The sequence below is a fragment of the Perognathus longimembris genome, chromosome 13, assembly GCF_023159225.1.
Source record: "Perognathus longimembris pacificus isolate PPM17 chromosome 13, ASM2315922v1, whole genome shotgun sequence".
NCBI lineage: Eukaryota > Metazoa > Chordata > Mammalia > Rodentia > Heteromyidae > Perognathus > Perognathus longimembris.
In genome coordinates, this window is record NC_063173.1 from 11,569,785 (window position 1) to 11,593,819 (window position 24,035).

Here is a 24,035-nt window from a genome sequence, read left to right on the forward strand (position 1 = left end):
TCCCTTCCTCTTCTTTCTTTTTTGCTTTCTTTCTCCTTCCTTCCTTCCTTCCTTCCTTCCTTCCTTCCTTCCTTCCTTCCTTCCCTCCCTCCCTCCCTCCCTCCCTTCCTTCCTTCTTTCTTTCCAGTCCTGAGGCTTGAACTCAGAGCCTGGGCACTGTCCCTGAGCCTTTTTTGCTCAAGGCTAGCACTCTACCACTTGAGCCACAATGCTAGTTCCAGCTTTTTCTGTTTATGTGGTACCAAGGGATCAAACCCAGGGCTTCATGCATGCAAGGCCAGCACTCTACCACTAAGCCACATTCCCAGCCCCTCCATCTTTCCCAATACAAAGTTTCTGTGTAGCCCACACTAGTCTTGCATTTGAAATCCTTCTGTCTCCACTTTCCAAATATTGGGATTACAAACAGGTGTGCTGATATTACAGGTGTGAGCCATAGCTTCTTTCTCCCTCTGGGTTTCTGTACACTCAGTGCCTTCCTCCTTCTTGGAGCCCTCTCTTGTAGAAAGTTCCTCTTTCCTCTCCCATGTCTGTGCACTTGCCAACCCTTGCCCTTGTCTGGAGGGTGACTGAAGAGCAGCTGTTTCCCTCACTTTCACACAGGACAGAGGCACACAGGAGACTGTCTCAGGCAGCACATCTGTCTGATCTGACCTGTCTGTCTGTCTGTCTGATCTCCCACTTAGCCTTCAACATCTGCTTCTGCTGATCCCTCTGTACACTGCCCTTTCCTGGCTTCTGTCTGTCACAGTCCTGATCCTACTCTGTCAGTGTCAGTGGCTGCAGCAATTTGGGGCCTGCACGGAGCAGGGCTGGGACTGCTTCTCCTTAGGTTCTGCAAACACGCAGGCCTGAGCATCCAGATCTTAGTTAAGGTTTGCTAAGTAAGGATATCATTCCTGTCCACCAGGAAGCGCATATGCAACCCTCAAAGCAGAGCTCAGATGCTCCTTCCTGGAAGCCAGCACTTCTCTTTCCCATCTTCTCTCACCCATTTCACTGGTGACTTCTGCAGCACATGTTACACTAAGGTACACTATCTCCATGACAGTGCACCCACACTGCATTTCTCTGGGCAGCTTACCACCGTATTGTTAACTTGATGGCTGCTGGGAACTTCTGGAGGGCCAGGGCCAGGCCTGATGGTCTTTATCTGTACAGACCCTGGTCCAGAGGAGTGGGTTCAATAAATAACTGATGAGATGGGGGGAAGAGGGAGGCTATGGGTGACCTTACTTTATGCCCAAGAGAGCTAAGTTTTAATTCTCTGTCTGGCTGGAGCTGGGGAGGGGAGTTCTGGTCCCCTGGCCATCGTGGCAAACCCACAGCTGCCCAGACCTAGGGTCCTCGCCCGTGGGTTCAGCTCGGTGGCCGCCGCTGCCACTTGGCTGTGAGTTTCTGTATGAGCTCGTGAGGCCGCCGGCGGAACTTCTGCTGGGTGAAGTAGAAGAGGATGGGGTCCAGCACACTGTTGGCACTGGCGAAGGGCCGTGTGCCTTTGTAGGCGGCGGCAAAGGCCTCCAGCACTGGGCAGGAGACGCCGGGGGTAGAGCGCACCGCCAAGTAGGCCGTCTTGGTGATGTGGAAAGGCAAGAAGCTAATAACAAAGACAGCTGCCACCACCACAGCCATGCGGGCCGCCTTGCCACGCCTCTCTCGGGCCACAGGCCCTGCGGGGCCATCATGGCGACACAAGCGTCGAGCCAGGAGGCAGTAACAGGCGAGCAAGGCTGCAAAGGGCAGCAAGAACCCAGTGACCATGAGGGCCATGCCATACGGCAGGTAGCGGGTGGACAGAGCGGGCGGACTCAGGTCATAGCAGACTGTGCGATTCCGCTGGATGCCCGTGGCCGCAAATAGAGCCGTGGGCAGACACTGGGCTGTCACCACCAGCCACACGGCACCACACACCAGCCAGGCAGCACGGCGGCCCCCACGCTTGTGCCAGGGGGCCAAGGGGTGGCAGATGCCCAGGTAGCGCTGGAAGCTGATGCAGGTGAGGAAGAGGATGCTGCCGTGCAGGTTGGCATAGAAGAGGAAGCGCACCAGGCGGCAGGCGAGGTCACCAAAGGGCCAGTGGTCCCGCTGGGCGTAGTTGTAGATGAGCAGGGGCAGCGAGCAGGCGTAGAGCAGGTCAGCCAGGGCCAAGTTCAGGGTGTACACGGCTGTGCGGGTCAGCGCCCGGCGGGATGCACAGATCTGGGCGATGACACAGACGTTCAGGGGCAGGCCGGCCGCCAGCACCACTGAGTACACGGGTGGCAGCAGCAGCCATTTGAAGTCCTCTCGGTAGACGCAAGTCGTGGGTGGCAAGTTCAGGGCCTGGATTGTGTCATTGTCCCACTCCATGGCTGCCCCACTGGGCCTTCTACACTCAGAGAATCTGGGAAAACAATACGCACGTGTTCACTGAACATCCACTTGGCCTTATCTCTCTCTGGGCCCCCATCTCTCTAGCTGGACAGTTGGGGTACCAACTTTGTCATCCTCTATACTCACCACCCCATGACCCACACAGCCCTCACTGTAAGGAAACATGGAAGATAATAATTTACCTTCCTACGGGAAAGGGTGACATTGTCTAAAAAGGAATGTCCTCACGGGCTGAGTGCCAGTGGCTCACACCTGTCATCCTAGCTACTCAGGAGGCTGAGATCTGAGGATTGCAGCTCAAACCAGCCTGGGCTGGAAAGTCTGTGAGACTCTTAGCTCCAATTAATCACAGAAAAAGCTCCAAGTGGCACTGTGGCTCAAATGGTAGAGTGCTCGCCTTGAACAAAAAGGAGCTCAGGAACAGTGCCAAGGCCCAGAGCTCAAGACTAGGACTGGCAAAAAAAAAAAAAAAAAAAAAAAAAAGGAATTTACTCATTACTTACGTAACTGTAACCCCTTGTTGTATATCACCTTTATAATAACAATTAAAAAAATTATGGCCAAGCACCAATGGCTCACACCTGTAATCCTAGCTACTCAGAAGACTGAGATCTGAGGATTATGGTTCAAAGCCAGCCCAGGCAAGAAAGTCCATGAGATTTTATGTCCAATGAACCACCAGAAAACTAGAAGTAGCATTGTGGCTCAAGTGATAGAGCATTAGTCGTGAGCAAAAGAGCTCAGGGACAGCTCCCAGGCCCAGAGTTCAAGCCCTACAACTGACAATAAGTAAATTAATTAATACAATTAAAACAAAAACATTTACCTTCCGGGGCTGGGGATATGGCCTAGTGGCAAGAGTGCTTGCCTCCTCCTATACATGAAGCCCTGGGTTCCATTCCCCAGCACCACATATATAGAAAACGGCCAGAAGTGGCACTGTGGCTCAAGTGGCAGAGTGCTAGCCTTGAGCAAAAAGAAGTCAGGGACAGTGCTCAGGCCCTGAGTCCAAGCCCCAGGACTGGCCAAAAAATTAAAAAAAAAAAACAACAAAAAACCTTCCTAGAGCATTTCTAGTCATCTTTCAAAATCCTGATAAAGGGGCTGGGAATGTGGTTTAGCGGTAGACTGATTGCCTAGCATGCACGAAGCCCTGGGTTCGATCCCTCAGCACCACATAAACAGAAAAAGCCAGAAGTGGTGCTGGGGCTCAAGTGGCAGAGTGCTAGCCTTGAGCAAAAAGAAACCAGGGACAGTGCTCAGGCCCTGAGTCCAAGCCCAGGGCTGGCACAAAAACAAAACAAAATCCTGATAAAATGTCTCCTCTGATAGTGGACGTTCATGGACTTGTGTTTGAATTACAACTCCAATACTTATTATATGATCTTGGGGTTAGTGATCTACCCTTTCTGAATCTCGGTTCCCCCCATCTGAGCAACCAATGGGGGAATATTGTGGTCACCTCTCAGGAATGTTATGTGGTAAACAGCACTAATTCTACTACCCAGGGCTTCCCCAGAGCTCCCTGGGACCTGTGTAGTCCTGGGGGATTCTGCCTAAACTGAACAGACAAGGACCTCCTGAGAGCTAGATTTTCTGCTTCTTTCTCTGTCTTAGAGCCAGGCCTGAGATCTGGAGTAACTGTTAACCCAAAGGAGGATAGCAGTCACATACCGAGAGCTCACTGACAGCAGCTTCAACTTCCTCAGCCTGAAGTTCATCTTCCACACCCATGGTTGCTTTTTGGTCACAGCCTAGTTATCTGTAAAATAGGGTAAAAAGAGAAGACTTGGGAGTTCCTTTAAACCTCTTTCCAATTGGCCTGAAGATACTAAGGCCGTTCAAGCAAAGCTGTGGATATCACAGCGCCCCCTCGTGGACATAGAGAAAACAGCTTCCTCAAAGGCAAATGGGCGAAGCCTGAATTAGAAATCCAGACACCTTGAGGGGCAGGAAGGTCAACTCAGTTAGTGAATTAGAAGCAGACCTAGAACCAGAACCCCTCAGAGGAGATGCTTAGTCCACAGACATGAGATGTAGGGGTTACAGTGTGGCTTCAGAGCTAGGTAGGCTTGGGTTGGGATATTCATGAGTGACTGATGTCACTCATCTTTTCTGGCCCTATGTCATCAGTAGTACAATGTACGTAGGCCTGCCATGGGATTGCATCCTGTACTCGATACCACCTCTCATTGGTTCAGTGAGGCATTTGTGATGGAGGAGTCTGACTCCTGGGTCCTCTAAATACTCCTGGGTCATGGTGTTTCCACATTACTGGTGACTATTGGGAATTTATAGCTCAAACCCAGTGACCTATAAAGCAATGCCTTTGAGATAGGGAGTTCAGCCCCCCCCTTTCCTCCATTTTACATATGAGAAAAACTGAGGCCTAGAACAAAGTATTGAGTCCCGCAAATGCACTCAGAGGTTAGAAAAGAGTTGAGGCTGAGTACATGGACTCTGGTTGGTTCAAATCCCAGCTCTGGCCCATGTATGACCTGTGTAGCCTTGGGCATACTACTTAACCAGGCACCTCAGTTTCCCTCATCTGTAAAATATGATAATGTGGCATCTGCCTCATAGGGTTGTTGTGAGGGCTAGTACCTGACACACTGCCAGCTGTTAGCTATTCTTTTAGCTTGTTGGTTGGTTTTGAGACAGAGTCCTGCTATGTAGCCCAGATTAGCCTCAAACTCAAATTCCTCCTCTTCATACTTCAGAGTGCTGAGTAATAGGTGTGTACTCCCTTCCTCCCTTCTTTCCTTCCTTCCCTCCCTCCCTTCCTCCCTCCCTCCCTCCCTCCCTCCCTCCCTCCCTCCCTCCTTCCCTCCCTCCCTCCCTCCTTCCCTCCCTCCCTCCCTCCCTTCCTTCCTTCCTTGTACTGAGACTTGAACCCAGGCTTCATCTATGCCCCAGTCCTTGTTATCTGTTCTTTTTTTTGGGGGGGGGGTCGGTCGTGGGGCTTGAACTCTGGGCCTGGATGCTGTCCCTCAGCTCTTCAGTTCTACCACTTGAGCCACAGCGCCACTTCTGGTTTTCTGGTGGTTAATTGGAGATACAAGTCTCACGGACTTTCCTGCTCCGGCTGGCTTTGAACCACAACCCTCAGATCTTAACCTCCTGAGTAGCTAGGATTACAGGCATGAGACACCAGCGCCCACCTAGCTTATAGATTTTTAAAACAGTATACCAGAGCCAAATATTTTTCCCAACTTAAAATTTTATCTTACTTAGGTATTTACTTGTTTTGTGACAGTATTGGAGTTTGAACTCAGGGCCTCTTGTTCTTACTTGGCTTTTTTGCTTAAGGCTGGCACTCTATCACCTGAGCTCCTCCTACAGCTTTTTGCTGGTTAATTAGAGATAAGAGCCTCAAGGTTTTTCTCTGCACTTTTCTGCCCAGGCTGGCTTTTAACCTCCATCCTCAGACTCAGCCTCTTGAATAGCTAGACTTATAAGCATGAGACACCAGCACCTGGCTTTATAATTTGATTTTAATATAATTATTTTACCCCAATTCTGGGCAAAATGATAGTGTTCGGGTTCTCTGGTCTGTACCCCACACACCATTTCACCTTTGGTTATAGAAGATTCCTCCGAGCCTTCAGTCCATGTGGAAGGAGCAAGAGCTGTGTACTAGAGACAGGGTGGGCATACAAGGAAGCCGGAAGTAGCAGGAAGGGCCAGCAGGGGCCCAGGAAGGCAAATCAATCCGTATAGGCCGGAGGAGTTCCTTCATTCATCTCTACATTTACTCCCTTCATTCATACATTGCTTTCACTCACACATCTTACTGTTTGCTAGTGCAGTAGTAGGTAGATGAAGATGTAGGTGTACAAACAGTTGCACGTGCAGCTACCAAGGTGCTCGTCTGAGGGAGAGACCATTGTGAGCCCCGGGGTGAAAGGAACTTCTCTTGGGAGAATGAAGGTCCCTGGCCTGAGGGAGATCTCCATGGGTGGAATAGGGTAGAAGGACCCCCAGTTGCAGACAGGGTGAAGCAGGCAGAGTCTAAAGGGAATTAGCACGGGTGGAAGGATGCTGGGTCCATAAACGTTCCTTTGGGAAGCCCTGTCACTCTTAGACACTGCCCTACAGCAGGTGGCTGGAGACTGGCTCCCTGGAGGGTATCAAGGGAGCTGTCCTGCCTCTGAGGGTGGAGCCAGGAGTGGCAGGCCACGACCCACCAGATCTCCATTCACTGAACTTTCTGAGGACTGAGGACTGGTTGCTCTCCCCCTCCTGCAGGGCCTGTTCTACTTCCGGTAGCAGCTGGCGTTGGCTCTGTCACTAACTCTCATGCCACAGCTCAAACCCCAGCCCCTCCCTGGACTCTTCGCTATGTTGCCCACTGTGGCTTTCGTTACAACCTTCCCATGTCCCTCTGCCTTTGGGGAAACATCTGAGCCCCTCTCCTGATGGTCAGGGCTCTGCTCAGCCAGCAGCCCCACCTGAATGACCCGATGCATTCTACTTTCTACTCCTTCCTGCCCTTCTCTTGTCAAGCTGTTCCAAGACACAGAGATGACCACACAACCCCTGGCAGTGGAGATCTTGTTTGTTCCCACCACACAAAGTGCCATCCACTCTTCTGCTTTCAGACACATTTGTATTCCTCAGCTCCTGGACTCCTTCAACTGCTTCCTCCTCTGAACCCCAACCTAGGGGGAATCCTTACTCCAAGCCCCCAATTCTGTGGGCCTCCTGGGTCATCACTGTCCCCAGCCTGCCAGCCAGAACCACAGTAGCTTGACAACAGCCACCCCCACCCCACCCCACCCCAGCCCGCATTGCTCTGCAGCCCGACATGCACCAACACTCACATGTGACCTCCTGTCCCGGCAGCAGGACCGTTATCCCAAAGGTGCTAGGGCGAAGAGAAGCCAGACACAGTTCTCCCGCTCAGGGCTCAGCCCAGCGGCCACACCACTGGCTGTGGACAGCTTCCTCTGCTTCCTGGCAGGCTGTCTCGGACTGAAATAGCCCCCCTCACTAGCACCCCCAGCACCTTGGCCTGGCCTGGCGGAAATTAGACCTGGGAAGAGCCAGGAGGAGGAGAATAGGCATCCTTCCCAGAACCCCCGCCCCAGCCCTGGGAAGAGGATGAGGAGGAAGGAGAGATAAGGGAGGACCATAGGCTTCTGGTCACTAGATTCACAGGCCCATCAGTTTTCTTTCTACCTAGTACTCTCTTCGTTTTTTCATTCGTCAAATGGCCTGGGTGATTAAAATTCTTACTGATCCTTTAACTAACAGCAGAGTCACTGGAAACCCATCCACTTGCTCATTCATTCCTTCATCTATCAGCCTTTCTTCTTTTCACTTAACAGCTCATTTGCTGTTCTTCTCCCTGTTCTGCAAAGCTAGTGCTGTCCCCTCTCTTCTTCCGTGTGTGTGTGTGTGTGTGTGTGTGTGTGTGTGTGTGTGTGTTAATGTGTGCTGGTCCTGGGGCTTGAACTCAGGGCCTGAGCACTGTCTCTGAGCTTTTGTGATCAAAGCTAACACTCTACCACTTGAGCCACTTCTGGCTTTTTGATGATTAATTAGAGATAAGAATCTCTCAGAGGCTGGGCGCTGGTGGCTCACACCTGTAATCCTAGCTACTCTGGAGGCTGAGATCTGAGGATCATGATTCAAAGCCAGCCCAGGCAGAAAGTCTGTGAGACTCCTATCTCCAATAAACTACCCAAAAAGCTTCAAGTGGAGCCATGGCTCAAGGGGTAGTGTGCTAGCCTTGAGCAAAACGAAGCTGAAGGACAGTGCTCAGGCCCTGAGTTCAAGTCCCAGGACCGGCAAAGAAAAGTCTCTCAGACCTTCCTGCCTGGGCTGGCTTTGAACCCTGGTCCTCAGATTGGGATGAGGCACCAGCGCCCGGTCCCTTCTTTTCTTCTCTCTTCATCTATTGAGCACCTTCTGTATGCCACGAATTCCTCCCTCATTTCCGTCACTAGCAGTCACTACCTCTTCCACACACAGGGCCAGGCTCACAAGGAGTGATGAATTGGGGTGGAGAGCAATAGGATGTGGCCCCAAGAAGTTCACCTGAGTGAAAGTCTTCTTGGCTGGATGAGGCCCTTCCTAGAACCCCCTCATCATTAAACCAGGCCTTGGAGCTTTTAGAGCAACCAGGGGTGAAAGTGGCTCCTCACTGTCCCGGGGAGGCCAAACCTCCTTGTCTGAGCTAAACTTGTGGGACCTGGGAGGGCAAGCCGGCCTGGCTTTTCACCCAGCAACCAGTCCCCAAGACGATCTCCTGTGGCTAAGCCCTACAAGGACGATCGTTGTCTACCCCAGGATTGGGGCAACTCTTGAGAGCTTCCTGGGGTGTCAGTGCCTAGCGAGGACTTGATTCAGACATTTGGAGCATCCTAGTTCCTGCCACTGGGTGTCTTTGCCGCAGTGACTTTGGCCAGGAGATGGCGCCAGTGGGCAGCAGCCCAGAAGAGCCGGCCACCTTCAGAGAAGACTTGACAGGGAGTCTAGGGCTTCCCGGAGGGGCTTTCATTGGGCAACCTCAGGATCTCCCTCAGTCTTTCTCTTACTTACTTTCTCAGATAAGCTTGGCCCAGCCCTCAGACCCTCCCCCTGGCCTGTGTGGCTAATAGCAGCTCGAGTTACATTGCCAGGGAACATTGCCAGCAGGCACAGAAGCAGCGTGAACTCCGTCTGAGGTAGAAGCCCTGGGAATGACACCCTGACACCAGGCATCTACTGTCCTATCTACACCATCAGCACCAACAGCCTTTGCTAGTTTTCTATTTGCAGACCAAGAATAACCATGAAGTCAGTTTTGTAGCAGAAGCAACTGAAGATAGGCAAATGGGGAACTGGCAAGGTCCAAGCTCTTTGCGCTACTTAGATCCTGTGGTCTCAGGAGAGCTTTATATGCCACAGGGCCAAAGCACTCCTGTTTGGAGGAATATGGAGCCTGTCAGCCAGAGGCCAGAGCTGGAAGCCTGAGTCACTATCTTCCAGCGGGGAGCCAGAAAGCAAGCAGACACACTGGACCTGGGCAGACACTTCCTAACCTTGACCTGCCTGCCTGCTGGGAAACCAAGCCTGGAAAGCCCCTTGCTGGGCCCCTGGCCTGGGAGCTTCGCGGCTATCAAAAGCACAGGATGGCAGGGGTCAAGACCCAGCTTCCTTCCCGTGAAGAGGCAGACAGGCTAGATTCTGCCGCCAACTTGCTGTGTGACCTGGGGTGTCACCTATCCCCGCCCGCCATGCTCCGGGCATCACCCAGCTCTGATCCTGTGTGGCATCGGGCCTGGGGTTGGGGTGTGCCTGGAGCCCACCTCAGCCCAGCCTGACGCCGGGTTTCTGATGCCTGCAGCCCCCAAGGCCCCACCTGTCGGCTTCCGGGTCCCACCTGTATGGTATCAGGCTGGCCACGGGGAGGACATGCGGAGTACAGACCCCTTTTTTCACTTCTTACTTTGGACTTCCCCTTCATGCCTCCTGCTTAACAGGGAAGCTGGAACTGAAACTCTCATCCCTTCTGAGTGCCAGGAAGGGGAAGCTACAGCTTGGGGCTTTGGGGGGGTGGGAGGGGGGAGTTGGGGCTGCTTCCCTTCTTCTCTTGGTCCCCTCAGATTGAGCAGTAGGGTACACAGCCCCCCCCCCCAGATACATGGCTTCACTGAGCACAATGTGCCAAACATTGCACAAAATGCCATCATGCTGTCTTTCTCTAGTAGTACTGGGATTTGAACTCAGGGCCTAATGCTTGGTAGGCAGGTTCTCTACCCCTTGAGCCATGCTTCCAAGTCCTTTTGGACTGTATTTTTTTTCAGATATAATTTTGTATTTTACTCAGGCTACCTTTAGACTTCAATCTTTCCCCTTCTGCCTCCCATGTAGCTGGGATTACAGAGGTCTGCAACTATGCTCAGTTTTGTTTGTTTCTTTTTTCTTTGCTAGTCCTGGGGCTTGAACTCAGGGCCTGGGTGCTGCCCCCGAGCCTTTCTGTGCTCAAGGCCAGCGCTCTACCACTTGAACCACACCGTCACTTCCAGCTTTTTCTGAGTAATTTATCAGAGATAAGATTCCCATGGACTTTCCTGCCTGGGCTGGCTTTGAACTGTGATCCTCAGATCTCAGTCTCCTGAGTAGCCAGGATGACAGGCATGAGCCACCAGCTCTTGGCTTTCAGTTTTGATTCTTGACATAGAGTCTTGTTAATATTTTGCCTCGTGGGCCTCCGACTGCTATTCTACTCCACGTCTCTGCTTCCCAAGTAGTTGGGATTACAGGTCTAGTCTCCACAGTTCGTCTCAATTTTACAGTTTTCTGAGCTCACAGAGGCCCTGGCCGGTGCAGGACAAAGAGGTTACAGGATAGCTTCCAGGCCTTTACTGGGGCTACAGCTCCACCCAACACTCTCCCACAACCCTTGGCTGAGGCCACTTGGAACTCCCGTCAAGATCTCCCTTCAAGAAGGAGCCTGCTGTTTAGCCTCAAGAAACACAGTTGGCTTCAGCCTGCTGGTGCCTTCAGGGCCCGCCCATCCTCCCTGATAACCAGGCTCCAGACAGTGGCGGGAAAGGATGGCCCAGGTCCAGCTGGTGGCCTTCCCTGCAGGCATTGTTCTGCCTCTCCTCATTCTTCCCAGACCCCTCTCATGATGACAGCCCCTCACCATGTTTCCTGGGGGGGTGGGTGGGGGGTGGAGAGGGGAAGCTCCTTCCTTTGGAGTCTTGAGATCTGCGAGGGTAGGCCTGTGTGAGCGAGAAGTAAACGTAAACTCTTCTGGCTCTGACATCCACCTCCATTGGGAACCTGGGGCTTCATGCTGAGGATTTTGCTGGGTGGTTGGGAAGAAGACAGTCTCCCTGGGGGTCACGAAGATGGCAGAAAGAAATGCTGGGGTTCCTGTGTGCCAGCCACTGTCCTAGGCACTAGAAAAGATGTCCGAAATGAAAGCCACACAGAGGCAGAGCAGAGAGATGGGAACACACAGGTCGCTGAAATCGCCTGCTCACGGCCATGCCTGAAGCTTTACCTCCTGCTGAATTTTTTTAGTAGCAGAAGCTGATATTTTCTCTTAGGTCAGGCAAAACCAGGTATCTGGCCTGTAGATCTGCACCGTCCTCCTCCTCCTTTCTCACAGCTTTGGCTGGAACTACTGTCCCTGTGTGGGAGGCTGGCACCGGACACACAGCTGAAAACTGTCAAGAGAGAGCAGCTGGTGACACAGGGACTGCTAGATTAAGATTGGTTCCCCAGGAAACAGCCGTGGACGACCCCAGTTCACTTCCCATGATGCTCCCAGAGTGAGCACTGTGTGATCTCAGCCGCGCTCGGACAGGGCAACAGAAGCTGGGAACCCGGACCTCAACCCTAGTTTCCTCACTCGCTTGCACTTAGGGAGGCGGCTCTGCCTCTCTGCATCTCATTTCCCCACGCTACTCACTACTTCCTTGCCTAGTCAGTGGGTGCCGACCCCCGAGCTCAGTGCTTTTGCTTTAGGACCCTTGTGTGATGGATCGTGTTGTCCCCACATCACACATGAGGAATCAGGCTGCTCTGGTTTGGAGATGAAGTATCCTTAAAATAAAAAAAAAAAATAGTCTCATGTGTGGAAGGCTTGCTCTCCAAATGGCAGGATAACTTCATCAGGGTTCATCTACTCATGATTTTATGGCTGAATGGGCTGACAGGAGGCCGGGCCTGGCTGGAAGTGGGTTAATGGGAACATGTCTTTGAAGGGTCTTTCTTGCCCCCTGACCCTTGTTCTTGCCCATAGCCCCCAGCCCTGTTGCTTTCTGCTTCCTGTCTGCCATAAGGTGAGCAGCTTTCCTCTGTCCTGTCCTTCCATCAAGAGATTCCGCTTCCCCACAGTCTCTCATCCATGGGGCTAAGTGACCCCTGGATTGAAACCTCTGAAACCACAGACCATAATAGATGTTTGCGATAGTTGACTGACACAGAAGCTGGTGACTTGTTGCCCAAAGTGACACGGTGAGTCAGTGGTGATCTCAGAGGAAGATGCAGATCTGAATAATAATGCGGTCTGTGCTGGGAAGAGAGGTGACACTCATCCTTATAGGAAAACTGAGGCCAGTAAGATCAGCAAAACCACTATGACATCCTGCTTCTCAGGAACAGAGAGACCTGAGATAGGACAAAAAAATAAAAGGGAAGGCAGGAATCAGGACAGAGAAGCTAGCCCAAGCCAAGAGTCCATGTCAGACCAACTTTTTCCTTTCTCTAGCTTGCTTTGGATCTGGGGACAGGGTTTGTCTGCTTTTAGGGTTTCAAAGACCAGCACAGACTCCAACTTCCAAGAAGCACTGGGAAATGTTGAATGATTGGATCCAGTCCATAAAGATGAGCCATAAGGCTCTGTCCTTGGTGCTGCCTATTCAATTAATTTTTTTTTAAAGATTTTTTTTTTGCCTTAGCTCAAGGACTGACGGCTCATGCCTATAATCATAGCTACTCAGGAAGCTGAGATCCAGATGACTGTGCCCTGACAGAAAAGTCCATAAGACTCTATCTCCAGAATAACCAGCAAAAAGCAGGGCTAGAAGCATGGCTCAAGAGGCAGGGCACCAGTAGCGCAAATGTGAGTTGAAACCCTAATACCACTTAAAAAAAAAAAAAAGGCAAAAATCTCTGTCCTGACTGACATCATCAGAGGATTAAAGGGCATGGCTGAGGGAATAAGCACCCCTGAGCCTGGCTGCATCCCCAACTCTGACCTCAGAAAGGGAGGAGCACCAGCACTGCCCAAGTGTTTATGGCCTATTCCATAGGCAGAGGCAAGGTCCCAAGTAGCCGGCGAAATCTACAACTCTCTGTCTGCCAGAGAGTCTTAGAGGACCCCTCACCTCTTAGAAGAGGCACCTCCCTGTCTCTGGCCATCCCTGACACATCCTGGGCCTGAGCTCATCTGGCAGAAACAATTCATCCCATTGGACTGCAACTCATGGTCAGTGGCTGACTTCTGGATACCCAAGGCTTAGAGAGGCCTGAGGTCCCGGACGTGGAGCTCATCCTCTCCCCTGAGAGAAGGAAGCTTCATGAAGCCACCTGATGGCTTGGCAGGCCCCCGGGGGGGGGGTTCACATCCTCCCCACAACAGGGCACTCACTTCCCTCCCAGGCTGCTGTTTGTCACTTCAAGAAAGCTCTCTGGGACTTCTGCCTGCTGGGCTGAAGATCTGCAAAGAGTCGCTGACTCCCTTCCGAAGTGGGCCTGCCAGAGACCAATGTCCCTGTGGACATTGTCCCATCTGTCTTCATCAGTTTATTAACTTCCCATGGAACGATGCCATGTTTACAGGAAACTAGGCAGTGGAGCCCATACATACCAAGTCAGCAGGCAGGGTTCTGACTACTCTCAAATCTGAAGACAAACCCTTGACTACCTAGTCCTGGTTTATTTTCTGACACCTGCAAGAAGGGAATTTATTATTATTATTATTATTATTATTATTATTATTATTATTATTATTATTGTGCCATTACTGGGCCTTCAACTCAGGGCCTAGATACTGATACTTAGCTTTTCCTGCTCAAGGCTGGTACTGTATCACTTGAGCCATAGCTCCACTTTGGGCTTATTTTTTTCTGGTTAATTAGAGATAAGAGTCCTAAGGACTTTCCTGCTTAGGCTGGCTTTGAACAGAGATCCTCAGATCTCAGCCCCATGAGTAGCTAAGATTGCATCTGTGAGCCACTGATGCCCAGCTCTTTACCGTTTTGAGAGAAGGAAATGGGAGCACTCAAAGCTTACTTGCTAGGACCATTAAGTATCCTATGGTCTTCTTTCCACTGAGCTGGATCACCTTCTACCAAACCTCAAAGCCTCTGGGTGAACCATGTGGGATAGTGGTCTCATTTGCGGTCAACTCATTGTGGGAGGAACGGGGCTTTTTAGGCATCTGAGGCGTGGCTTGAGAGGAGAATAGGAGACCAAAGCCAGGGTCAACTTTGGCTTCCAGGTGCAGGCTAGGAGGCTGATGTCCATGACACCTGCTTGTGAAGACATCCTCTGCCACCCTCCTAAAACAGAGACTCCATCCCAGCCACACACACACACACACACACACACACACACACACACACACACACACGCCTAGCTCTTTTTCTTTGCCATTTTCCCCTCCTTCACACTTCTCTTTGTGTATGTGTGCCTCTGTGTGTGAGAGAGAAACAAAGACAGTGAGAGAGAAAGTGCACTGGGGTTTGAACTCGGGGCCTCATGCTTGCTAGGCAAATGTTCTCCACTTGAGCCACATCTACAGACCTTAAGAATCATGTATGTGTGTGTGTGCGCATGTGCGTGCGCGCGCGCACACACATGTACTACTTTTCGGGCTTGAATTCTGGGCCTGGGCTCTGTTCCTGACCTTCCTTTTGTTCAAGGCTAGCACTCTACCACTTGAGTCACAACTCCACTTCCATCTTTTTTGGTAGTTTAATAGAAATAAAAGTCTCACAGACTTTCCTGCTGGGGCTGGCTTTGAACCACAATCCTCAGATCTGAGTAGCTAGAATTACAGATTTGAGCCACCCGCACCTGCTAAAATAATCGTTTCACAAATATCCTAATTGCTAGTTTGTTTTATCTTTCTTCCTCCACCAGAACACAACCTCCACCAATTTCTACATGTTTACCCTACTGTGGCATGTCTATGAGGTGAGCACTTTACCACTAGGCCATATTCCCAGCCCCCTGTGGCATGTCTAATGACTAGGAAGAGTCTGATACATTGTAGATAATAAATAAATGAGTGGGCTGGGTTTGTGGCTTAGTGGTAGAGTGCTTGCTTAGCATGCATGAAGCCCTAGGTTCAATTCCTCAGCACCACATAAACAGAAAAAGCTGGAAGTGGCACGGTGGCTCAAGTGGTAGAGTGCTAGCCTTGAGCAAAAAGAAGCTCAGGGACAGTTCCCAGACCTAAAGTTCAAGCCTCAGGATTGGCAAAAATGAATGAATGAATGAATGAATGAATGGATTCCTTGGGCTGGCTCAAGAGAAAGACCCAGAGGTGAAAAACATCGAAGACTAGTGGCAAACATAGAAGACTTGGCTTGAGGCTGTTTGTAGAGCAAGATGGAATTTGTTCTCAGTGTGTGTTTATTGGGGATTGGGAGCAGATAGATGGAACTTCAAGGGCCAAAGTCACCCCTTGGGGCTCTTTGGATGCTTAGAGAATTGAGCTGTGAATGATCCCACCTGGGGGGATAAACAGACAGCTTGGTGGGGCTGAACTGCTTGTCTCTCCTCTTGCAATAGCCCAGGTCCTCCCTGAGTCCCCCTCCTCCCGAATCCCATCTTCATTTCCCAGCATCCACAAGTGGTGGGAGGCTTAGGGCTTCCAGCCTGCACAGAATCACTCCTTCTGTATCAGGCCCTCTCACTCAGCCTCCCTTGGTCTAGAAGCTTCCTGGCTTCTCTCCTCTACCATGCCAGCCTGCACCTCTACCCAAGTACCCCAGACTCCTCTGGGACGTACGCGTCCCCATACATGGCGCCATCACCCTGGTCCATCCTCACTGTGCTCAGAGTGTGGCTGGAGGAAGTGACTTACACAGTTCTATTGTCCCACTGAACAGGCTACTTGCCCACTGGCTGCTCCTAATCTTTTTCCTTCCTTCCTTCCTTCCTTCCTTCCTTCCTTCCTTCCTTCCTTCCTTCCTTCCTTCCTTCCTTCCTCCCTTCCTTCCTTCCTTCCTCCTTCCTTCCTTCCTTCCTTCCTTCCTCTCTTCTTTCCTTCTTTCTTTCTTTTTTGTGTGTGTATGCCAGTACTGGGGTTTGAACTCAGGGTCTTGGTGCTGTCCCTTAGCTTTTTCATTTTTCCTCAGGGCTGGGACTCCATCATGGCTCCACTTTCAGCTTTCTTAGAGATAAGAATCTCTTGGACTTTCGTGCCTGCCTGGCTTTGAACCTCAATCTTCAGATCTCAGCTTCCTGAGTAAGCTAGGATTACATGCATGAGCCACCAGTGCCTGGTTGCTCCCAACCTTTTCCCGGCCTGGGTCAGCCTCGTTTCTCTGTCTTCTATGCCTTGGCCATATTTCTGTGGTCAACCCGACACCCTTTACCCCAGGAGACCTCATTCAGCTTCTTCAGAACAGAGCCCTTTCAGGGCACCTTCAACTTCCTCTTGCCTAACCAACCCTTCTGTTTCTACCCCCATGCATCCCTCCTCCTCAGCTCCAGGCAGCTGGTTCCTTCCCCTCAGCCCACTCACCCATCTCAGCAAAACCTCTTTCCTGAGCCCTCGTGCCTCTCCAGCTGTGTCTCTTCCTCCATCTCCCCCCAACTCTGGGAGAGTCCTCCACTTCCTCTCTGCACCCACTTCTCACACTCTTGAACTCAAGCCAGGGCAGAGCAGAGAGCCTTTGGAACCAGCGGAGGAAAGAGTTCTAGACATCTGTCCCCGGATGAGGCTGGCAAGAGGGGACCAAGGAGCCAGCCGCCATCTGAGCTTCATTGTAAGGAAATTTCCAAAGCGACTTGCCATCCAGGCCTGGAGAAGGGCCACTGGCAGTGACTGCCGTCTGGACACTCCCAGGCCACTTAAGGCTGGTGCCTGGCTGGAGGAGGGGAGCCGCCTTGGTGGCTTCCAGGAAAGGGATGGAAGGTGGGCAGGGCCTAGGAGGGGCAGCAGCCCCCCTGGAAAACCTGTTTTGAGGGACTGGGGGATCCTCAAGGGGGTAGGAGGGGCTGGCTTGGGTGGTACTTTTGCATAGCATATGACATTGGATCGGGAAAGCATCAATTATTTCTATCATAGAGTGGCAGGAGAGGGTAATACTTTGGCAGAACTTCCTAGGATACAAAAATGTAAGGATTTGGTCCTGGAAGCTGTCTCTTCTCAGAACTCCAGCCGATGCAATTGGATTGAACATCAGTTCCTGGTATTCATAGTCGCCTGTTATCAACACCCATGATCTATTACTCGTCACTGATCACCAATCATCGATCAGCCACCCATCATTGATCAATCACACTCATTACCCATCACTGGTCACACATCACGGTTGCTTTGGCAAAGCTCTCTGCCTCCCAGACCTGGTTCTGCTTGGCTCAGTAGTTCATGAGCAGTGACTTTACCTCTCTCTGTGCCAGAGTCCCTAACTACGAAATCCTATGAACAACCACAGCATTATCTGAGGCTCAAATGAAAGGATGGACCCACAGCAAGAATTCACTCAGCCAACAACTTAATAGTGCTCTTAGTTATGTCAGTGGTTAGCTTGACTCACGAGAAGTGACCTCCTTTGCAACCTTTACTCTCTCATTTATTTTGCTGTGTTCTACATTTACTCATTTCATGTGTATTTGCAGGGAGTCTCTTCCTGAGTATGAGGATTTCTCAGGAATCTTGGTTCGGTCCTTTGAGGATCCCCCCACTTGGTGGGAAAGATAGGTGAAGATGGAGGAATAGAGGTCCCCAGGCAGACAGAAGAGGTCCCTGTTCCTGCCTGGGATATCAAGACAGGCTCTTTGGAAGAGATGATGCTTTGGTAGAGGTGGACAAGAAAGGGGAAGGTGTTCTGGGCAAAGGCTTGTTGGAGATGTGAGGCCCGGGCAAGTGCAAGAGTTTTGTCTTCAGGTGGTAAAGGGCATGGCAGGAGGAGAAGAGGAGGGGAGTCACCAGATCCATTTCCCAACAGGCCTCTGACTAGTGGGCTGTGCATTTGGTCCCCACATTGTGGGTGTCAGATAAGGAAGGCCCTTGAGAGTTTCTGAAGCAGTGCAGGGCCCTTCAAATTTGAGAACTGGGAGGTCCCTTGGGCTATGATTGGAGGACTGCTTGTGTGTGTAGAGTCCAAGTCAGAGAAAATGGAGCCTGAAGTGGAACCCTGGACAGGGGCAGGGAGACTTTAGAAAGCCAGACCAGATAGGGGAGTCAGAAATGCCCAACTCCAGCCTCTGGGTTACAGATGGAAGCTGAGGCTCAGAGTAGGCAGGATGAGGTGCAGGCCCTCAGTGTGTCTGCTGGGAAGACTCCATGTCCATGTCCCATGCTCGAGCTCAGTGCAACTGCCTGGCTTTCCTCTTCTGGAGATGCAAGGCCAGGCTGAGATGGCTGGGAACGTGGAGGAGTCTGAAGATGACTCTCTTCACCTGCCAGATGCTCACAGGCCCTTGCATTTGGACTGGGGAGGGGAGCCCTTAAAACTCTTTTTTCCCCCCCCATACTTCTTGGCCATAGATGAAACAGAGGCATTTGGCCCTGGGCTAGCACGTCTATTTGAGCACAGAAGTTGGTGTGTGTGTGTGTGTCAAGGCAACTGGATTCATGAGTCCTGAGGTCACTCAGCTGCTGCAGGGTGGAGCTCCAATGAGACCAAGTGTCTGCCTCCCTCCTGGCCCTCCTGCTCAGCACTGTCCCTAAGGGGCACTTCTCTTTCATTCCATCCTGTGTCTCTGCCGGGTATAACTCAAGAGAATGTAACAGGAAGGAATCATGTGCCATCTGCTCTGGAATACTGAGGATCTGGGCTGGTCTCTTCCTGGGTGGAGGAGGCCAGGCTTCTTCCTGCCTGAGGGAGCCCAGTTGCAGCTCAGCCAGGCTATGCCCTGGTCCTCAAGCTCTCAGGCTTTCAAGGTAGAGAAGCCTAGTTTAGACTGCTAAGCTTGCAGAATTGACTAAGATCGAGTGTTTGCTCTTGTCCTTGAACTAGGTCCTACCCAGGGTGGGAATGGGTTGAGAAAGCATATGGTAGACAGGGTTACTGTTTATAAAGAGGTCAGGCCAGGGGCCTGCTGTCCTCCAATCCCTCCAGGGCAGGCTAGAGGAGCAAGACTTGTACACTACTCTTTCCCTGGTGGGAAAATGTAACCATCACTGTTGCTTACACTCACCACCATGTTCTACCTCTGTTCCCATCTTTTGCCAGTCCATCCCCTTTCTGTAGCCCGTAGGACTTCTGCTCAGGAGGAATCTGATCTCATCTCTCCCCTTTCAAAGTCGTCTTTAGTTTCCCAGTGTCTAAGGATAAAGGCTTTTGTTGACCTCTTTGTTCTTAGCAGACACCCTGCTCCTTGCATGCAATCTGCCAGACCCAGATCTACTTTCAGTTCCTGGGACCAGCTGTGATCTTGTTTGCTCTCTGGTTGGCACTGTTTCTGATCCTGGCCTGTCTTCTCCCAACATCTGCAGCTGGAAGTCTACCACTGAAAACTCAATGACAGAGGACAACCAGGACCAGTCTGCAGGGGTTCATTGGACAGGAACAAATACCTGGATCTGTGACTGAGTCTGCTAAGCATCCAGGCAGGGAGGGGTGGCCCTCCAGGCCAGCCTTGTGTACTATAGTGGCTAAAAATGTGACTCTGGGCTTGTAGCCCAGTGGCCATTCCTCCTACCTGTGCCACCTTGAGCTAACCTCTCGGTGCCTTGGTTTCCTCATTGAGGTAGAAGATAGAGATAATACCTAGTCCTACCTCACAGGGTCCTCATGAGGATGGGAAGGGACCATGCACCTCTGTCATACAGTAAGTGTTTAATTGTTGTCTTACAATCATGACTCCTTGCAGTGCTAGTCACCAGCATACTGGCAATGCTAGCTCTGCTAACCACCTTCCAGGGCCTCACCCAGCTTCTGGCTTCACTGTTCATTCTTTGGCCTGCATAAATGCTTGACCATTTCATTACCGCTACCAAGAAGTCTTCACAGACAAACCAGAAGGATGCTCTTTGCCCCACTCAGGCCTTTCATGGAAAGCCAAGGCGAGAGATGTCCTTTTAAGCAGAGCTTCTTGACCCTGGCTGTCCATCAGAGTCCCATAGTTCTTCTTGGGAGGAATTGGTTACCTGTCTAAGGTTTGTTCATTTGTTTCGTTCAAGGTGGTCATTGACCAATCAGAACATCAATCCAGACCCTCTCACCAGTGATTGGTCCTGGGACAACTAATAGAGTTTGTCTCAGAAATTTTGCTGGAATCAGCATGAAAAGTTTTTTTAAAATTTATTTTATTTTTTCTCCTAGATTACTAGAGGTGAGGACTATTAAAGCTTGGTACTTATGGAAAGACCTTAAGTGAGAATGAACTTAAGTGAGAAACCCAGCAGTAAGGCAAGAGAAAGGATACTAAAGGAGAATGTGATGGCATCATTTTAACTGTTAGGTGTAGTCCATGTCAGATGTAGGTCTATCTTGGATCTATATTTGCATGAACGGATATATTTTTTCTTGCCCAAGCTAATAGCATTTAACATTTGTAATCAAAACATCCCTTAGCCAGGCTCTAGAGGTTCATGCCTATAATCCTAGCTACTCTGGAGACTGATATCTGAGGTTCATGGCTCAAAGCCAGGCTAGGCAGTAAAGTTTGTGAGACTCTTTATCTCCAATTAACCACCCGAAAACCAGAAGTAGCACTGTGGCTCAAAAGGGTAGAGCGCTAGCCTTGAGCAAAAAGAAGCTCAGGGATAATGGTCAGACTCTTGAGTTCAAGCTTCACAACCAACAGAAAAATCCAACAACAACAAAAAACCTAACCCTGACCACTATGACAACAAAAATACAGGCAACAACAAATAAACAAATTCAATTTTGTAAAAATTAAAACCTTTGTGCATCAAAGGACACTATCATCGAAGTGAAAAGACAGTCCACAGAATGGGAGCTAATACTTGAAAATCGTATGTCTCATATGAAGAGTTACTATCCAAAATAGATGACTCATTTTTGCAACAACAGAAGGTAACCAATTTGAAAATCAGTGACCATCTGGTGGAGTGGCTCAGGTGGTAGAGCACTAGCCTAGCAAGAGCCGCGATGTGAGGCTGAGAGTCAGAACCACAAAAGAGAAACAAACATACAAGCTGGGTGCTGGTGGCTCACACCTGTAATCCTAGCTACACAGGAGGCTGAGATCTGAGGATTGCGGTTCAAAGCCAGCCGGGAGAGGAAAGTCCATGAGATTCTTATCTTCAATAAACCACCAGAAAACCAGAAATGGCACTGTGGTAGAGTGCTAGCCTTGAGCAAAAGAGCTTAGGGACAGCATCTAGTCCCAGACAGAGTTCAAGGCCATGACTAACAAAAAGAAAGAAAGAAAGAAAGAAAGAAAGAAAGAAAGAAAGAAAGAAAGCGAACACCACAACAAAAACCACAGAATCACCATTTCTAGAATTCCAATCAAAGGAATTAAAAGAAGGGACTCAAACAGATATTTACACAGCAGTGTTCATAGCAGTCATTTTTACAATAGCCAGAAGGTAAAAACTACCCAAATGTCTATTGACAGATGGATGGATAAATAGAATATGATATGCACACAATATATTATTATTCAACCTTAAAAAGGAATAAAGATTCTGGTAACATGCTTTGGAATTATGAAATAAGCCATACACAAAAAGATAGATACTGAATAATTCCAGTTATAAGAGGTATGTGGAAGAGACAAATTCGGGAGAGATAGGTGGTTCCAGGTGCCAAGAGAACAGGGAATTATTTACTGGGGAAAGATTTTGTGCTAGTACTGGGGCTTGAACTAGCCTCCAGCTAAGCTTCTTTTTTTTTTTTTTTTACTATGAAAATTTATTATTGTGTCTTTATCATTAAAATTTAGGATCTTGGTCTTTCCTTCTTGCCTTTGTATAGAGCCCAAAGCGACACATTAGCTACCTTGACGACCTTGAAGCGGACCCCGGGAATGTCACCCACTGCATGACCTTTTCGGCCAAATCCAGCAGCCAGAACTTCATCATTTTTCTTCAATAAAATTCAAGCAACCATCATTGTGCACAAAAGCTGTGATCTTCTTGCCATACTTGATCAGCTGCACCCTGACACATTTTCTGATTAGCAGAACTTGGCTGCTTGGCTTCAACTCCTACTTTTTCCAGCACAATTCCCTTTGCATGGGAAGTGTCCCCAAACGGGTTGGCCTTCAGGGCTGTGCCCAAATGGGCTCTCTTGGATTGTTTATCATGCCACTTCTGGTCCTGTAGGTGACTGCGGAGCTTTCTGGCCGTACAAAGACCGCGACATTTGCCCATCCTGCCGGTGCCATGGGCCCGAGCAAAAGAGAGAAGCCGTCTAGGTAGGAGCCACAAGCCACTTCCTCCAGCTAAGCTTCTAAAGAACTGGTTTCTCTAAGAACCCAGACCTTTTGAAGGCTGCTTCTCTCTTTTCACTTCAGATGCCAGGAAACTTGGTCAAGTTTTCCTTCTTCCCTACCACAGGACCAATGTCAGTCTCAACCTTCTGTAGAATATCAGTTGTTACAGTTTGGATCCTAAATGTTCTCCAGAGTTTCGTGCATTGAAATCTTGGTCCTTAGCTGAAGGCATTATTGGGAGGTGGTGAAAACTTTAGAGCCTCATTAGAAGAAGTAGATCATTTGGGATGTGCCCCTGAGGGGTTGTATTGGAACTTGGGTCTCTCCCCTGCTTCCTCTCTGCTTTCCTTCCTCCATGAGATAAGCAGTTTCCTTCAGCACAGACTTCCAGCACAATGCTTGGCCTTGTCACAGGCCCAAAGGAAACAAGCAGCCATGGACTAAGGCCTCTGAAACCAAACTAAACCTTTCCTCTTCATAAGATGATTTTTACAATTCGTTTGTGACAGCAATGGAAGGCTGACAGATACATCTGTATTACTGCACCTAGGTTTTTAAATGTTTAGATGTAATTCACATACTTTCAAAATCAACTAGCATTATGTACCTAATTTCAGAATAGTTTTATTACCACAAAAAGAACTGTACCTTCTAGCAGTTATCCCCTATTCTACACCTCCCTTAGTCTCCCCAAAACAAGTCATTTCCCTTTTTTGTATTTATAATTATGCCTAGACATTTCATGCAAGTGAGATTATATAAAATGTATCCTTTTAGGTCTGGCTTATTTCATATCACATAGTGTCTCTGAGGTCTATTTAGGTAGCATGGATCAGATTCCTTCATTTCTTTTTTTGCCAGTCCTGGGGCTTGGACTCAGGGCCTGAGCACTGTCCCCGGCTTCTTTTTGCTCAAGGCTAGCACTCTGCCACTTGAGCCACAGCGCCGCTTCTGGCCGTTTTCTGCATATGTGGTGCTGGGGAATTGAACCCAGGGCTTCATGTATACTAGGCAAGCACTCTTGCCACTAGGCAATATTTCCAGACCCCAGAATTCTAATTTCATAGCTGAATAATACTTCATTGTATGCCTGTGCCATGTTTTGTGTATCCATTCATCAATTGATGGATATTTAGGCTATCTTCTCTTTTGGGCCATGATGACTAATGCTGCTGTGAACATTGTATACAAGTTTTGATGTTGCTGCACATTTTCATTTTGGGGGGGGGTATAAATTGAAGAGCAGAACTACTGGATCATATGGTAATTCTATGTTTAACTTTTTGAGGAACTGCTTAATTGTATCCCAGAGCGGCTGCAAAAGACGGATGTGGTAGCATACCACTATAATCCAAGCTACTCAGGAAGCAGAAGCAGAGCATCATGAGTTTAAGGCCAGTACAGGCAAAAAGTTAGCAAGAACTCATCTCAGCCAAAAATCTTGGCAGTATGTATCCTTATCCTAGCTATAGTGGAGGAATAAGGATGAGAATTGTGGCCCAGACCAGCCCAGGCAAACACAGACAGAATCTTCCTGAAAAAATAATTAGAGCAAAATGGGCTGGGGATGTGCCTAGCATTCCAGGCCCTGGGTTCAATCATCTAGTGTCCCTAAAATACAAAAA

At 49.7% G+C, this 24,035-nt stretch overlaps 1 protein-coding gene and 1 pseudogene across 1 annotated transcript; both read right to left on the reverse strand.

Moving 5' to 3' along the window:
- Positions 1-323: 323 nt before the first annotated feature.
- P2ry6 (pyrimidinergic receptor P2Y6) lies at positions 324-11,385 on the reverse strand. Its single transcript, XM_048360215.1, has 3 exons — positions 11,012-11,385; positions 4,048-4,135; positions 324-2,383 (listed from the first exon to the last, which is right to left on the reverse strand). The coding sequence occupies exons 2-3, from the start codon at positions 4,092-4,094 to the stop codon at positions 1,360-1,362; spliced, it is 1,071 nt and encodes a 356-aa protein (XP_048216172.1). The 5' UTR covers positions 4,095-4,135; positions 11,012-11,385; the 3' UTR covers positions 324-1,359.
- A 3,299-nt stretch (positions 11,386-14,684) lies between these two features.
- On the reverse strand, positions 14,685-22,375 carry LOC125361644 (annotated as a pseudogene).
- Positions 22,376-24,035: the final 1,660 nt, after the last annotated feature.